Below are 18,158 nucleotides of genomic sequence, written 5' to 3' on the forward strand. Positions count from 1 at the left end.
TTCCCGTTTGAGGTAAATATTGTTGAAGTGTTTTACAACAGTATACATTAAATGTAAATACTTTTTTTGTCAGAATGCAGAAAAAAAATTCTTAAACTCTCGAAAGTCATGATTGAAAATTTCAGATTTACTCAAACGGGTTGCATGACGATTCCCGTATAAAATCCGGTATAATATTCGACAGATCTTATTTCATATTTAAATACTTCCTTTTCTTGGAATATTCTTTTATAAATTCTAATTTTTATAAAAGAAAATTACAAGAAAACGATGTTTTGAAATATGAAAATAAGGTATGTGGAATATTATACAGGATTTTTCTCGGGAATCGTTATGCGTCCCAAATCTACCATTTAGTTCAAGTTACTTTGAGATTTGCTATTGATTTAAACTATACTATAAATTTAAACCACAGTTGGTAAGGTTACATTGCCCATTGGAAAATCATGCCGAAATTATTTTTACACGAAACAGTAAAGTTCAAACAATCAGGAATAAATTTATTGTCATGATGCTAAAACTGATGGAGTTTCTTATGGCTTCTTTGTATTTTACACAATAACAAGCGCTCACCTTATCCCGATAACATTTATATCATCGACTATAAATTTCACCACTCCGAATTGAGTAGTAATTGGCAATATTTTATGATTTTACAACACTATACGCTCTCGTGCCCAAAACATCATTCTTAAATTATTTTTTACATAAAATAAAAAACATCAAAGAAGAAAATATTAGAGAAATAATTTAAGTAGATTTATTTCTTGAGAGTATGAAAGAAAAGAATATTTTATTTTGTAAAGGGCTGTAATCATAGAAAGATGATCAAGTAAAATTTCCGCTTAATAAAATAATTGACGATCTTAAGTAATTTAATCGTGTGTTTTAATGAACGCTAGGACAGAGTTAACCAAAGGAAGAGCTGAAAAGGGAAATCAAGAAAGGGACACAGCCAGTTAGAAAGAATCGTGAAGAAAGCCCCCTCTAAGTTTTGCTACATTAAATTTACTCATTATTTCCTTTCAACGTATCTTGCAAACGACTATTATAATTATTATAATAATATAATTAATATTATTAATGTCATAGTGTAATTATTATTTTTTTATTAATTTTATATTTTAATATTATTTACATTTATTATTATTTAATATTATATTTATGTATTAATATAATTATTTTTTATTTTGAAATTATTTTGCAATTATAATTTATGATATTCTTTAATAATAATAGTAGTAGTATCCTTATTAATAAAATCAGATGTCTGTCTGTACATTGCTTAAAACTTCAAAATGTTAACATGATTAGTTATTATGGACATCAGAGATTCCAAAAATGTTCTTAAAAAATTTAATGTATGTATGTATGTATGTATGTATGTATGTATGTATGTATGTATGTATGTATGTATGTATGTTTGTCTGTCACAAAAACTTTGTACCCCAATCACACAAAAACATGTGAATCGATTTAAGTCCAACTTGGTAGGTTATTAGGTATTGACCCAAGGAAGGTTTATAAATTTACAGATTTAAAAAATATTAATTAGAACGGGAGATATTCAATTTTTTCAAAAAATTCAAAAAATCGAAAATTTCAAAATTTTTTATTTTTCATGGATTGCTTTTGAAGTTTATATACTTGAGTATTATATGTTATTTAGTCACATTATAGCATAACTTTGCAAAAAATAAAGTCCTATAACTAATATGTAAGTATAAAAATGTTTTCAAAAAATCGAAAATTTCAAAATTTTACATTTTTTTATGGATTGCTTTTAAACTTTCTATATTTGAGTATTACATGTTATTTGGTCACATTTTAGCATAATTTTTCAAAAAATACTATTCTACAACTAAGATGTAAATATAAAAATATTTTCAAAAACTTGAAAAATGGAAAATTTCCAAATTTCACAATTTTTAATGGATAGCTTTTAAACTTTCTAAAATGAATATTATATGTTATTTAGTCAGATTTTATCATAATTTTGCAAAAAATACTATCCTACAAGAAATATAAAAAAATTTTCAATATATCAAAAATCGATACTAATTACTATATGAAGTATAATTCAGTAGTATTTTTGGAGTCTCTGATTAATATTTTGATGTCAAAATAGTGCAATTCAAAATTATTTATCAAATCAATCTAATATTTTCAAGAAGTTCAGAAATATTGAAAATGGAAATTTTTTATGATTAAAATGATTTCGCAGGATGTCAAGAATTGTAAGTCACCTGTGATACAATACAAGCATATTATGCCACTAGGCAAAAACTTACATGTTAAAACGTTTTTTCATTTTAACTCTAGATTTAACTTTAAGAGATGTTTTGAGCAATGTAAAGACAAAAGTTAACACGGTGTCTATTTTTGTTTAACAAAATTCCCTGCTTTGTCCAAACTTTTCACGGTTTATCTCTTTTTTGTCAAATTTAAATTTACTTGATTTTATCCATAAATAAATCTACAAATGGCTATAAAAATTTACTTATTTTATGAAAATACTGTTTCTTAAGTTCATATAAATATAGATTGTATTACTTGCTGTCGTACAGTTTTCTGTTTATACTAATACATTTAACTGGGTATCTACCAAACGGGAAAAACTGTAAAAAGCTGGGAATATGCCGAACCGGGAATTTTCCTATCAAATTAAGAAAAAGTTTCATTATATTAATTCGCTTTTAAAAAATTGCTTTTTACTTCAATTTTTATTGATGTATAATATTTATGAAAACAGACCCGAGTCAAAATTTAAGCCCTACTTTCAGCCTAAAATTTAGGTCTTATGTTAGGTTTTAGCAGTCGTAACGTAGGGTCTACTTGCGATACAATTAGTTCCAATTAGACTCTACTATAACTCCAAAAACTGTATGGAAAATTTAATTTTTTTAATACATTAATTAAAGTACTACAAATTGATAAATATTGTTCTCTGCATTTGAATTGGTTAAAATAACTAATTTGATAACAAAAAGTCAATCACTGATTCAAATAGTAATATTTTCCTACTAAAATAGCTATAATGGTAACTAATTATTATTTTTTTCCGGTTAAATTAAATTCCCTAGCTATTTCCTGATTTTCCAGATTGGTAGAAACTTAAATGTATTGGTAGAAACTAAAACCCGTCGAAGACGGGTACGACAGCTAGTTTAATAATATTATTGTTATTTAAAATGAAACAATTTTTGTTTGTAATTATTTAAAATTTTTCATTTTAATTAGATAATTGAAAAATTTATTTATTCATTAGTATTTTTATTTTAAAAAGTATTTTTTATTTGATACAAGTTATATCCAACCTTGTATGAATTGACAAATATCCCTTTTTAGATGACAATAAGATATAATAGTTACTAATTGAAAAAATATTTATGTAAATTTTTTACAAAAAAAAAGCTTTTTATATAAAAATAAACAATTAAAGAAATTTTATGCTAATTTCGCTGCTAATTAGTTAAGTAGGGTAATAAATAAGGAAAATTTGTTCTGTGCTTTAAATAAATATATTCTAAAAATATAAGTATATTCATTTTTTTCACTCTTTTTGGAGGAAGAATAATTTTTGCACGATGGTGTTTTTTTATGACCAATCAGTATTACACGTTAAAGCATCTTTGCGCATCCGTAAATTATTTCCTGTACACGAGCGATGGTCTTTAATTAACGGAATGATTAAGGAAGGGTAAATTTAATGAAATGCAATCAAACGAGTCGCTGTGTTGTGTGTATGTATATACATATTTAAAGTTTGCAAAGCGGGTGAGTCCAGTGTAGAATGAATATATCTTTAGTATTCGCGCAAAAGATGTCTTATCTTACTTTCATATATGTATGTAGCGTTAATTTACGTTCAAAAAAATACTGATATCCTCTTCTTGCCACTGGTCCAACTCCATTTCTTCTGCATTATCGGGCAAATCATCAGAATCTCTCGTTACATCTCTTAATTCATTGACATTTTCGGGTACCAATCTCACAATAAAATTGTGCCTCCAAAATGTTTGCCATCTTCTACTGTGAAATCTGTAATTTATTCTTTAAGTATTTTGCATTTATTGCCGTTTCTTAAACATTTTTTTTTATTTTTGAATACTTTACAACTTTTTGAAAATGTTAAACATTTTTTTACATTATTTCAAAATATTATTAGGGTAAATATTTATTAATATTTATTTATTATTTAATTTTTATTACCAGTGAATGAACACTTGATAAAAAAATCTATAATAATTAAGCATTAAAATTATTTCTAAGAAAAAATTATTAATTAACATTTTCTGAAGGTTCCTTTTATTTGTATAAAAATTATGAAACAAATGTATTAAAATATATGTAGGTATATCTATTTACTCGTTCAGAGTGTTCATTCATTGCCTCATTGGTGTTTTCAAATATATTTTATATTTTTATTAATATTTCAGTTTTAGTTATATACTTTATATGAATATAAAAAAGGCTATTAAAAAATTAAACTATTAAAATAATATTATACTATTCTTTTAATAATAATAATTTATCTATTGATTTAAAATAAAAATTAGTCAAAGTTAATGAAACACTATTTGTTCATTCACTAAAACATTTTAGGGAAAAATGTTGAAAAATATAGAAAATTTGAATTCAATTTTAAAATTTTTGGTTGTATTCTTTGGAAATTTTTGAATTTAAGATTTGAAATGTTCGTTTACTCTCTTAACTTATTAAAAAATTAATAATTTATTTATTTGATAGCAATAAAATAGTTACTGATGGTAACAATGATATTTATTACCAAACATTTAGTTAAAAATATCTTATCGTTTGTTAATAGTGTTAATACCTATAATTAATTTTTTTATAATAACTATTTATTAAAAGAGGAAAAAGTTTCTTAAAATAAGAATATTTCTGATTTTAAGAACTGTTTCTTATTTAAGCAATAGGCATTATATTCTAAGTTTAAGAATAAAATACATTAAAAATATACTTAAATAGAAGCCAAGATTATATTCTTAAATTAAGAATATGATTTTTTCAGTGAACTGAACGTAATATAGTCGAACTAATAATAATTATTTAAGAGAGTAAAAAGTTATTGTTAACCAACAGGGTTAATACCTGGTGATGTACCTTCCAAGTGTTATGAGCCAGCCCCAGTAGGCAATCAATGTCAATGAGCATGTTGGTAGCATTGCTACTACCATCCATGGTACTTCGTAAATTCCACTTTTTACTATTAATTTCAAGGCGAGAGCGCAAACGTAGATTGAAAACAGGGCCAATGGTGTGGTAGCGGCGAGATAGAGAATGTCCAGCATCATCTGAATAGCAAAACAATCATTTTTATTTATAATTTTATAAACTAATTTATTACAAAAATTAATCAATTACTAAAACTAATATAACTATACTAAAATCAATTGCTTTAACTACTTTAATTACTAAAGTTAATTAAACTAATTGAGGAGCAAGTTTTCAAAACTTGATAAATCCATATTTTCTTATTTCGAGAAATTGAAACAAATTACTTTCCTGACATATCCACTACAGTTAATTTTCAAATACAAAATTTGTAATATTTTTTATTGTTATAACAATGTTTTTATATTTAAGACGTTCTGTTTTCAATTAAACTTTAACATAATTAAGTGATTTAAAGGTTTTGGTAATTTTTCTAATAAAAAACATAAAAATTACAAGTCATCTTGGTTATGTCAAAAAGTTTTTAAATTAAAAATTCGTTATTAATCAATTTCTTTTCTAAATTTAACAGTGACAGGACGTTTTGTGAGGTCTTTAAATTATTAAATTTATGTTTATCTCGATTTTAAAAAAATGGATTTATCAGCTTTTGAAAACTTGCTCCTCAATTTAATTACTAAAAATAATGACTTAAACTAATTTAATTACAAAATAAATTTAATTTACAAATTTAAGAGGACACTGATAACTGTGCTAGTTTCAGCTTCATTAAATTGGAGTAATGAGTCGGAGTAATCAGAAACAATAGAATTTCTAAATTTGAATCAGTCAAAAAATCATCAGTGATTTTCAATGGCGAATTTTGAAATTTAGATGAATAAACATATAATATATAGATAATTTAAATTAGCAAAATATAAAATTTTTACTTTAATTTTTAAAAATGATGTAAAATCAACGTTTCGAAATTTAGGCTTGCAGGTTGGCCCACCTTGAAAAATTGATAATAATATGAAAAAACTCAAATAAGTTTATGAAAATTTATTAAATTTCACTTACATTTAATGTTTCTGAACATAATAATTTAAATTTTAATTTTTTAAACAATTTATTAAGAAATAAATTTTTTTTTAAATAAAATTTTTTTTTTTAATTGAAAATAAATTTTGAACTCTTTTTTTAAATCGATGAAAAAAAATATTAATTCATGATATTTTGAAAATTCCTTTTGGATTATCAAAATTGATTAAAAAAGCAACTCAGAAAGAAATTGTAACTTAAATTAATTATATATATAAATAATTAATTATTTTGTAAGCACATGAAAAAGTCACATTTTTAATTTTTGCACAAGTCAATTTCAGAATTTGTTTAACAATAACATTTCTATTGTTTCTTTTTGCACCAAAAGATCATAAAAAGTAATAACTAATCATTCGACAATAATACCAGTCGCGTTTTTAATTATGGAATTTCTACAATAAAAAATAACGCAAGTGGGACAACCTGCAAGCCGGACAACTTGTAAGCCTTTCCCCTATCATTTCAAAGCTAATATTTCCTACTTTCTTAATATCAAAATAATAAATTAAAAAACATGTTCTTCATTTAAATGCAATTAGCAATAAACAAAATTTGTAATATTTTAAACAAATGTAGTTTTTTAACAAGTCATCACACATAAATTTCATGCATAGCAATTGAGAGTATATTTTTTCACCTTTCAAATGCTTTTTTAAAAATTATTGCACGATAATTTTTCAGAAATTTATCGTCATTTGTTTAAAAAAAACAGCCTATTTTTTTAATTGTTGAAAGTTTAAAAACGGTTGATTTAGAAAATAAACTTGTAAGACAAAAATGTTCATTTTTATATGTAGAATTAGGAAAAGATATTAAACATTTTTTTTACCATATTTACTTCATGTTTGTACGTCGTGTAAATATATAACTAAAAATGTAAGGTCAAAGTGTGGTAAAAAAATGTATTTTAAAACATTTTTAAATATTTTTTCTCTAACTCTACATATATGAAAAAGAACATTTTTGTCGTATAAGTTTTTTTTTTAAATCAACTGTTTTAAAATTATAATAATTTAAAAAATAGGCTGTGTTTAAAAAAAATGATAATAAATTTCTTAAAAATTATCGTACAATAAGTTTTTACCCCTTCACAGTGTTTGACGTCTATAGAGGCAAAAATAATTCGTGCCCCCAGTGTGTATGACCGCTATAGCGGCATCGAAAAAAAAGATATATAAAAGTTAACGAATCTTGCTAAAAATGCCTACTCGGGGGTTTTCGGGGTCGCTGAATCCAAATCCGTTATTGAAAATTTTAAATTCAAAATGTCGACCAAACATTTTTTTAAGTTTACGAATTTGGCTGAAAATGCTCATTCAGGGGTTTTTGAGGTCTCTAAATCCAAATATTTAGTCAAAAATTTAAAATTCAAAATGGCGGCTCCAAAATGGCGACCAAAAAAATTTAAAAGTTTACGGATTTGACTAAAAATGTTTACTTGGGGGTTTTTGGGGTCGCTGAATTCGAATATTTGGTTAAAATTTTTAAATTCAAAATGGCGGCTTAAAAATGGCGACCAAAAATTTTTTTAAGTTTACGAATTTGTCTGAAAATGCTCATTCGGGGGTTTTTGAGGTCCCTAAATCCAAATATTTAATCAAAAATTCATTTCAAAATGGCGGTTCCAAAATGTCGACCAAAAAATTTTAAGTTCTCGAATTAGTTCTTAAAACTTAAAGCAGAGGAATTAATATGTCCGATGTTTTAAAACATTGTGAAATACTCAAAATTGATCTATATTAAAAAATTTAATAATAGTAATTAAATTAAATAGTTTGTGACTCCGGATTCGACTAAGAGCGGTGTTTTAAATAGTTTGTGTAAATATATATAAATATAAAAATATAATATATTTACATATATAAAAATATAAACCCCAAAAGACTCAAATAACTATTTATAACAACATTAGTAAACTTTTAAAATTTTAGTTGACATCTGGAAGTCGCCATTTCGAATTATAAAATTTTAACCAAATATTCTAATTCAGTGACTCCAAAAACCCCCAAATGCGCATTTTTAGCCCAATCCGGAAACTTAAAAATTTTTTCGGTCGCCATTTTGAGCCGCCATTTTGAATTTTAAAATTTTAACCAGATATTCGAAATCAGCGACCCCCAAAACCCCCCAAGTGAGCATTTTTAGTCAAATACGGAAACTTTTAAATTTTTTAAGCCGCCATTTTGAAGCCGCCATTTTGAATTTTAAAATTTTAACCAAATATTCGAAATCAGCGACCCCAAAAACCCCCAAGTGAGTATTTTTAGTCAAATACGAAAACTTTTAAATTTTTAAGCCGCCATTTTGGAGCCGACATTTTGAATTTTTAAATTTTGATCAAATATTCGGATTCAGCAACCCCGAAAACATAAAATATAATAATATCAAGTGATTAAAAAAAAAATTTTTTTTTGCACATTTGTGGCACGAAAAGCTTATTTTGACTACACTGCTAAGGGGTTAAAAAAGAATTTGAAAGGCGACAAAAGAAGCTTTCAATTGCAAATGCATGAAATTTATGTGTGATTGTTAAAAACTACATTTGTTTAAAATTTACCCAAAAGAATATTAAAAATTTTGTTTATTGCTAATTGCATTTAAACAATGAAGAATCCCGAGTCGAAATTTAAACCCTACTTTCACCCTGAATTTTCAGGGTCTGTTGAGTATTAGGCATGAAGTAATAATAAGGAGACTTCACTCTATGCTTAATCTACGGAAAATATGTCCCCACTTTAGGGAACACGATGATCAAAATTTAGAGCGTGGCAGAAGTGGCGTTCCTTGCGGGAAACGCTGGAAACAAGAATTAAATTTGTCTCCTGAGTGGGCGCATCTTACGATTCTCAAGTAACTTATCGCTAAACATCTTATTGCAACAGAAACATCTTAATTTAAGATACTTTAAAGAACTTACAAAAGTATCTTACTTTTTTAAGATAGAAGAAATATCTAAGACGTATAAAACATCTTAAAAATCAGTAAGATACTTTAGAAAACATCTTATTTTAAGATGTAAAATACCATTTTTCCATCTTATATCTTATTTTAAGATATCAAATAAGACACTTATTTTTGCAGTGTAACCAACTTTCTATCTCTACTAGAAATTAAAATAAATAACTTTTTGTAATGTTTTGATTTGCAGTAGGATGGAAAAATCCTACTGGCCGGCACTGTATATCTGATTCAATAGCATTGTTGAATTCTCTGAATTTGTAATAAAATAAAAATTTTAAGGTTAGGGGTGTTTGTTTACTAAGTTTATTTTACATTTTGACCGCATTATTAAACAATATTAAGTATGCATTTTATTAAAATCAACTTTTATTCATAAATTAAGTTATGTTTAGGAAGAACGTTTATGAACACTTTCATCTAATTTTGCGTTTCCAAAAAGGTGGTTGAGAAAAAAATTCCTACTTAAGTATTCAAAAATTCCAGGACCAATTGAAAAATTCAAGAACTTTTCCAGCTTTTACAGGTAAAAAAAATTCAAGGACATTTCCAGGTTTTCAAGAAATTCCAGGTCGCTAGACACCCTGTAGTACCTAGTAGGTAATTAGTAATGACTTTAGCTGCAATAAGTATAGAAACAATAAATTATTTTAGCTTTAATTAAGAGGAGTGCTAATCAATAATCCTAAAAGTACTTCAGCTATATCAGTCATAGTCTTAAACAGGAGCTATAATTTTTTTTAGCTATGTAGTCAGGAATAGTAGTAATCAGTAATACTAAAGCCTTTTTTTACAATAAGTAAAACTTCTGCGCATTCATTTTACTATTTTCAAAGCGAACTTTGTTACGCTCGAAGTACATTTTACTAATTTTTTCAAAAATGTACTTCGATCGTAATAATTTTTACTTCAAAAATAGTAAAAAACAAATGCCAAAAATGCGTAGAAGTTTCTGTTCGTGTAAGTTTTACTTTAAAAATAATAAAACTTACTTTATTTAGTTTCTCCACGTATCAGGAATATTTTCGAATAATAGTAATTTATAATTACCTGACGAGTTGCGAAAACTGTTTTAAACCAAATCCCAATGCTCTGATAAACACTGTGTCTCGGAACTCTCTTTGTAGAAAATTTGTGACCGCATAATTCGCACCTACTGTGTCCAGATTCAGTCAGCCATCTCTCAAGACACTCCACGTGAACCAAACCAACAGTTCCTCGACATCTGTAATGATAAATAAAATTGTTTTAAAACCTAATAGTTCCAAAAACAATTCTTCCATTCAATTTTGGAATATACTAAAATAAATAAAAAGATAATAAAACTTTTTTTCAATTTTAAAATATCGTAAATTTTATGTTTCTGCTGTATTATACCGAAGATGATTTTCATGATTCTTGTATAAGATAAAGGAGGCAAAATAACAAAAGTGTTTAATATTCATCACGTTAATTTTGCCAAGACTACTCAAGTTATATATATACATGTATAAGCATTAGCAAGAATTTGAAATAAGAAACAGAAGGAAGATTTTTTTCTTTTGTGTGAAGATCGATTGGTTAATCGATTCGCGAGGAAGAGCAACGGAACAGTTCTTGCGCGTGGGACTCAATTCCCAGTGGAATAAAGTCGCTTCTCTTCCTCAAGAGACCGTGACTTCCTTGATGTTCGACGTGACGTGCAGCGCGAAACTTTATAATGATGGTGTGCAGTGATTGTCTCGTGATAGGAAAGTTAACTTGATTGGCGTTTAGAGCAAGTGCAACGAGGCGAATGGCTTTTTAATTGCTTTATTGCATCCTCACTGAACTACATAAATTAATATTCTAAACTTCTTTAAATTTCAATTTATTTACTCAAAAATGATTTTTAGACAAATTAAAGTTGTGCTACATAATTTTGTGAAATAACATTTTCTTAAAAATCTAATAAAACTAATAGTTTATGATGACTCGCATTCTTTCAAATAATCCCCCATTTCCTTTGTATATTTATTCTTTTATCTTTCTATTAGATATCTATTATGTTTTATATTTTTTCAAAAATTTTTAAATTACAACAAATCACAAGTCTACGACAATGCAACCCAATTTGTATAAAGAAAATCAAGAACATTACCATATAAACTTTATTCAATATTTGACATTTAAGTAGACTGAATTCCCTCGTTAGTATGAAAATTTTTAACCTGTTATTTGCATGAAACATTGTAGACCTTATTTATTACTTTTTTTAAAAAAATAAAGCAGCAGGAAACACAATTTAGATATAATATTTTAACTTATATGTTTCTTAATTATTGCATAAATACGACTTTGTACATAAATGATAACTAAAATATGTATTTATTTATTTTTGTAAAAAATAATATATGATACACGTATTTTTTTATTTTTGTATAATTTTGCCCAAATTTTCGAAATTCTGGAATTGTAAACGTAGACCTATTTTCAGAAGATTATCTAAATCTGAAAATATTGATTTTAGAAAAAAGTTGCCAAAGAATGAAAATTTTGTTTTCAATTTTTAATTAACTCATTAACGCCTGAATGAACTGAATCGTGCACTCGATTGTTACACTTTTAAAATATATGTCAACCATTTGAATATAAACTTTCGATTTTTCAAAATGGCGCCTAAAACATAAAAAATTTATGAAAATATTAAATTTATTGTTCTATGTGCAATTTCTTCAGAAATCTGTCCTGAAAACAATTTTTGAAAATTTTTTTCACCATATTGGATCCGACATTTTGAATTTTGGCGACCTCGATAACCCTCGAGTAAATAGTTTCAGGACAGATTTCTGAAGAAATTGCACATCGAACAATAAATTTAATATTTTCATAAATTTTTTATGTTTTAGGCGCCATTTTGAAAAATCGAAAGTTTATATTGAAAAGGTTAACAGATATTTTGAAACTGTAACAATCGAGTGCACGATTTATGGAAATATTAGCTGTTAAAAAAATTGTTTTGACTTTTAAATTTAAGAATTTTTAATAAAAAATCTTTAAAAAATGGTGAAGTTTTTTAATTATATGCAAAAAAATATTGTTAAACAATTTTTAAATAATTTTTTGACACCACATTCGAATAGAGGACACTCTAATACACAAAGAAAAAATTTGTCCGAAAAGAAAATAGTATGTTTATTAAAAAATATTTAAGTTTGAAGTCAGACTAAAAATTCAGTGCATTCAGGCGTTAATGTGTTAAAAAAAATTATTTTTTCATAAACAAATTAATTTTTTTAAATTTAGGCATGATTAATTTTAATTATTTATTTATTTATACCTGATAATTTATAAAGAAAATTTTTCCAATAGTCATGAGATAAGCCTGTTGAGTTTAAGGAGTTTAAAGAAATTTTCAAAAATTGCTTGCAAACTGCTCGCGGGCTACGCTACGCTTTACAGTGGAAGTTTTTTCTACAATTAACTGTTCAAAACTGTCTACATCCAACAATTTTTTTAACACTCAAATTGGTTAAAAATTGTTTGTGACAATTTTGATATGTTTTTTGTCTCAATTTGATATTTTGGAATAAATTCAGTTGCCCTGGATTAAAAAATTAAATATTTTCTTCTAAATTATAAACTTTAAACTAATTACTAATTTAGGAATACGTGACAATCGAATACAATAACATGAGACTATTTCACAAATTCCACAAATAAATCCAATCTTTTTATTTAATCTTTTAGAAACTATTCATCTAATGTCATTAAGTTAAAAAATTATAAAAATTCTTCGTAATTATTAATTTCTAAATTGTATTTTAATTCTATAAATACTATTTATAGAATTATTATACAATATTATTATACATTATTATACAATAATTTATCGAAAAAATAATTTTAATAAAGAAAATGTGGACTTTTTTGGATGGTCGCAGTAGCGTAAATTTAAAATGTTCCTTTTTTGTGGCTTTATTTTTTGCATGTAAAAATTTAAAAATTAATCGAAAATAAAAATACGTGACATTCGATATTGAAAAGAAGAGTGAAATATTAAGGCAAATAGACGAGGGAGTTGATAAAGTTCGGGGGTTTCAGTGTAGTTCTAATTACTAATTTAGGAGAGACATTTTTTTGAAGAAATATAATTGAATCGTGAATTTCGAAAAGGGGCAAACTTTAATTACAGTAAGAGACATTTTTCCAATCAATTTTTGAGTCCTTTTCGAAATTCACTATTTAATTGAAAAGTAAAAAAATCGTGGTTGTAATCTTACTTGCAGGCGGAAATTAAAGGACCCAAGTAAGAAAAATTTGATCCACTTGATGCTTGAATATCAATTTGACGATTATGTTGAGTTCTTCTTTCCCATAATGTTCGATTTACACGTAGAGGTGGAAAATTTCCCATGTGACATATTCGACATATGTCTCCGACATTATTCGAGCCGCTTTCTATTAAATAATGTTGATTTCATTTAACTTTTTTAAAATAATAATGAATCCAAAATAATAAAAAAAATTTATTTAAAAAAATCTATTTTATTTATATACTTTAATAGATTTTAATTTTCAATTTCGCTTTCACTTTAACAGATTATTATTTTCACTTTTATTTTAACTTTTATTGATTCGTATTTGCACTTTCATTTCCACTTTTGGTAAATTTTTATTTTCACTTTCATTTTTAATTTTACTTTGATAGATTTTTATTTTGACTTTGACTTTGATAGAAAGTGAGAATAAAAATCTCTCCAAGTAAAAGTCTAAGTGCAAATGAAAATAAAAATCCATAGCAAAAAAGCAAAGAAAAAATAAATATCTCTAAAAGTGTAAATGAAAGGGAAAGTAGAAATTTTTCAAAGTGAAAGTGAAAATTAAAGTCAAGAAAGGAAATCACATAATCAACCCCCAGAATAAAAATTTCGTTACATTTTTCTTATTTAAAGTTATATTATATTCTATATTTTTATTTATAAATAAATAATTTGTTTTCAGTGAAATATTTGTAGAATTAAAATTGCTTTTTTAACGCTCCTTGGTTTTTTCTTAGGTAATAAAAAAGACATTTACCACTTTCTACATCCTTCGGGCAATTCGCTTCTTTTTCCTGAGATTCATCTTTCTTGTCCCATTCGTATTCTTTCAGCATCGAAATAAGCTTCCGCTTACTCTCTTCCTCCGGCTTATTGTTGATTTCGATTTTAGAATCAAGTGGAGAATCCTCATCGTCACGGTTGGTCGCTAGTCCAAGGAATTTATAATTCAATTACAACATTTTTTAATTTTTACAGTAAATTTATTTTTGACATTAAAAAAAAAATGGATATAATTTGAAAAAAAAATTGATCACTTATCACTGTGCCAATTAGAAGGCAAGTAATGTTAATTCATTTTTCGTTTAATTTATTAATTTATCGCTCGATATTTTTTACATTTTTTTTAATCATTAATTTCAATCTCTCGTCTAATTATGTTTTAATATAGGAAATTTTCAACAAAATCCTCCAATTATAACTAATTAGAGGAAGCGGTTAATTTATGTTTTTTTTTTTAAAAAAGTTTAGTGTTCTTAAAAGCAAAACAAACTTGAATTCATTTTTTTTGAATAGCAAGCGAAACATTTATTTAAAGTTATATATTAATAAAAATGAAATGTAAATAATAGGAAAAGTAATAAATAAATAATAAAAATAAGAAAAGAAGGAAGATTATCTAATTTATTTTTTAAATATAATAACAATTTTTCAAAAGAATGTACTTATTTAAATGTATATTTAAAAATTGGATTTTCTAATTAATTTTTATAATAAATGTAAGAATTAAAATATTAATAATAATAAAAATAATAATGATTATTGTAATTGTATTTAAATGTTTTTATAGAAAAAAATATATTCTAACCTACGTCACTTGATTGATTTTCATTTTGGGGTAAATTTTCCTGGATAGTTGACATTAATGTGGTTTATAAAACATCATAGGAGAATATTATTAATTTGTAACTGGTAAATTTTGTACTGTTTTAATGCCAAACTATTTGAAAATGCAAAAAATTTGTTGTTTAAATTTAGTAGTAACTGTCATTTTGAATCATTGCTGTCCATTTTTTTCCCCACTGAAGTTTTCATTCAAATTGCGATTTTCACAAGCGATTAACTTCACGTATATCTAAGTTTCTTAAAAAAATAATAAATAAAAATTATAAAAAATGCGAACATTTAGAAAACTATGTATATAATAAATAAGAATGAGAAGATAAGATATTAAACATTTTTTACAAAAATTTGTTTTTAGAAAATTGTGAATTATAAATAATAAATAAATAATCTATAAGATATGATAATAATAGGAAAAAATAACAAAATAAAATAAAAATAATAATACCTAAATAGAAATAAGTGTAGATATAAGAAAAAAGTTTATAAACAATTTTTCGTAAAATCAATTTGGAGGAAAAAGTGATAAATAATAATAGAAGAAATAAATAATAAACAACAATAAGAAAATATGATATAAATAATAGTAAATAAAAAACATAATCTGTAATTATTTTGGAATTATTTTATAAATTGTTATTTATTTTTAAATTATTTCTTGTTGAATTAATTAATTTTAGCAATTAAAGTTTATAATTAATTAAGTAAAAACTGATTGAATAATTATAATTTTTTATTTATTATTAACATGAATAATTTTTTTGTAAATTACTAATTGTTAACTTCGACAATTTTTCTTAACTTTATTAAATGATAAATAAATAAATAAATAAATATGTTTTATAAAAAATAAGGTAATGTTAAAATATAATTTTGTGAAATGTTTTGTAAACAATAGTAAAAATAAATTTTTTTCAAATTGTTTAAACACTAAAAGAAACTAATTAAATTTGTCTATTTAATTATTTTTTTTATTAAGTTCATTATCCTAATTTTGATAAATTCATTTAGTTAATATTAATTGAATAAAATAATGTTGTTCGCTGAGAAAAAAAATGACTTTGTCAACAAATTACTTTGATCTAAGTAGATGCCATTTATTTGTCGCATTCGTGCTATATAATTCATTCAGAATTTCACTTCCGTTCGTCAAAACCACTTCTCTTCTCGTTGATCTATTTTCTAAATTTTGTTAATTCGCCAGAGAGGAAAATTTTTGAATCTCCTCCATAAATGTCGTGTGTACATGCGAGTGACCATCACATGTAACCACTGTTTTGCTTGACAGAAGCAAATGCACTGCATTTCCGGAAGCGCCGAGGGCGGTTCCAGGAAACGGCATCTCATCATCATCATAATCACGAAAATCCCGCGTGCGGTGTGTCGCACTCCGCACCTTAATTTCATCGCCCCCTTGAAGATAATCTCGTGCACATTTGGCACGAGCCACTAAATCTGTGCGGACACATATATATATATATATATATATATATATACTAGGGGGGCTTCGCCCCCCTGCGCGCTTCGCGCGCCAACCCCCTATCTCTATTTTTCTATTAATTTTAATTTTTATAAATTTAAAGTAATTTTTTCTTAATATCAATGCATCTTAATAAATTGCATACAATACATGACAAAATACGCATAGATTTTGACGTAATGTAATAATCGTTATGGACCTTTTTTATATATATGTCAAAAATTAGATTAAACTTTGACATATATTTTGACCCATTTTAACCTATAGGTTAAAAAGGCGTCAAATTTTAAATAGATTTTGACGTATCATAGATACGTTTATTGTCCTTTATTGTCCCTTTTTAAGTTGTAGTTAAATAAAAGTCAAATTACACATAGATTATGACGTAACTAAATGAGGAAGTAAAAATAAAACGTCAAAATTAGGTCAAAATGATAGGTGTAAGAGCAAACACAATTTTAAAATTACCTTACATTGTTAGGTAAGATGCCAAACTTCACCTCATCATTAAGTCTGCGCGCGGAAATTGTTTGACAAATTTTGATGTGTAGGTCAAAACTGCCCTCAAAATTGACCTAAATTTTGAGGGTAGCGGAAATTGTTTGTCAAACTTTAACGTCTAGGTCAAAACTGCCCTCAAAATTGACCTTAATTTTAAGGGTAGCGGGAATTCTTTGTCAAATTTTGACGTCTGGGTCAAAACTGCCCTCAAAATTGACCTAAATTTTGAGGGTAGTGGAAATTGTTTGTCAATTTTTGATGGGTAGGTCAAAATTGCCCTTAAAATTGACCTAAATTTTGAGGGTAGCGGAAATTGTTTGTCTAGGTCAAAACTGCCCTCAAAATTGACCTAAATTTTGAGGGTAGCGGAAATTATTTGTCAAATTTTGACGCCTAGGTCAAAACTGCCCTCAAAATTGACCTATATTAACGTAATGTGAGGCCTTTATTTATCCTCTTTTTGACCTACAGGTAAAAAAATATGTCAAATTAGACATAGATTTTGACGTAATGTGAGGCCGTTATTTATCCTATTTTTGACCTATAGGTCAAAAAATAGGTCAATTTTGACATAAGTTTTGACGGCCCCTTTGGGCTAGGGCGCCCTTACAGAATCTTGAAACAGCGGCGGCGGCGGCGGCGATATCTTTTTGTAATATAGGTAGATATATATATGATGGCATAGTAATGAGTTAGAGTAAATTATAACAGGAGATATTAAAAAAGATAACTAATAGAGAATTCTACTTTACGGAAGTAATTACTATAGTGTCAACTTTTTCAAGTTTGACACTCCTCATAGTAAATTTGATAATTCTTTTTTCTCAGTGTCAAAAGTATTAGTGGGCCCCTTTTTACCTGCAGTTGACATAAATGTTGACGTAATGTAAGGGCCATTAGGGGCTGTCCATAAATTACGTAAGTCATTTTTTTGGTACATTTGACCCCCTTCCTCCCTCGTAAGATATTTTACATACATTAGCGCCATTTTTCCTATTGTTCGCAAGATCTTGCTGACCCCCCTCCCCCCTAAA

General features: G+C 26.0%; 1 protein-coding gene across 3 annotated transcripts in view; it reads right to left on the minus strand.

Annotated features, from left to right (window-relative positions):
• Window positions 1-3,570: 3,570 nt before the first annotated feature.
• Window positions 3,571-18,158, minus strand: part of LOC122497652 (E3 ubiquitin-protein ligase MARCHF3-like) — a 29,726-nt gene continuing 15,138 nt past the window's right edge. Inside the window, exons 2-6 of one of the 3 annotated variants that reach the window (XM_043604898.1) lie at window positions 14,278-14,448; window positions 13,482-13,659; window positions 10,291-10,465; window positions 5,128-5,318; window positions 3,571-4,041 (exon numbers count right to left, since the gene is read on the minus strand). In XM_043604898.1, the coding sequence (XP_043460833.1) occupies window positions 3,858-4,041; window positions 5,128-5,318; window positions 10,291-10,465; window positions 13,482-13,659; window positions 14,278-14,356 (807 nt within the window). In that variant the 5' untranslated portion in view covers window positions 14,357-14,448 and the 3' untranslated portion in view covers window positions 3,571-3,857. Of the gene's footprint in view, window positions 4,042-5,115; window positions 5,319-10,290; window positions 10,466-10,617; window positions 10,867-13,481; window positions 13,660-14,277; window positions 14,449-18,158 lie in introns of those variants that run through there. The other 2 variants (XM_043604897.1, XM_043604899.1) reach the window with 2 other exon arrangements.

Source organism: Leptopilina heterotoma, unplaced genomic scaffold (assembly GCF_015476425.1).
Source record: "Leptopilina heterotoma isolate Lh14 unplaced genomic scaffold, ASM1547642v1 Lhet_135, whole genome shotgun sequence".
Classification (NCBI taxonomy): domain Eukaryota; kingdom Metazoa; phylum Arthropoda; class Insecta; order Hymenoptera; family Figitidae; genus Leptopilina; species Leptopilina heterotoma.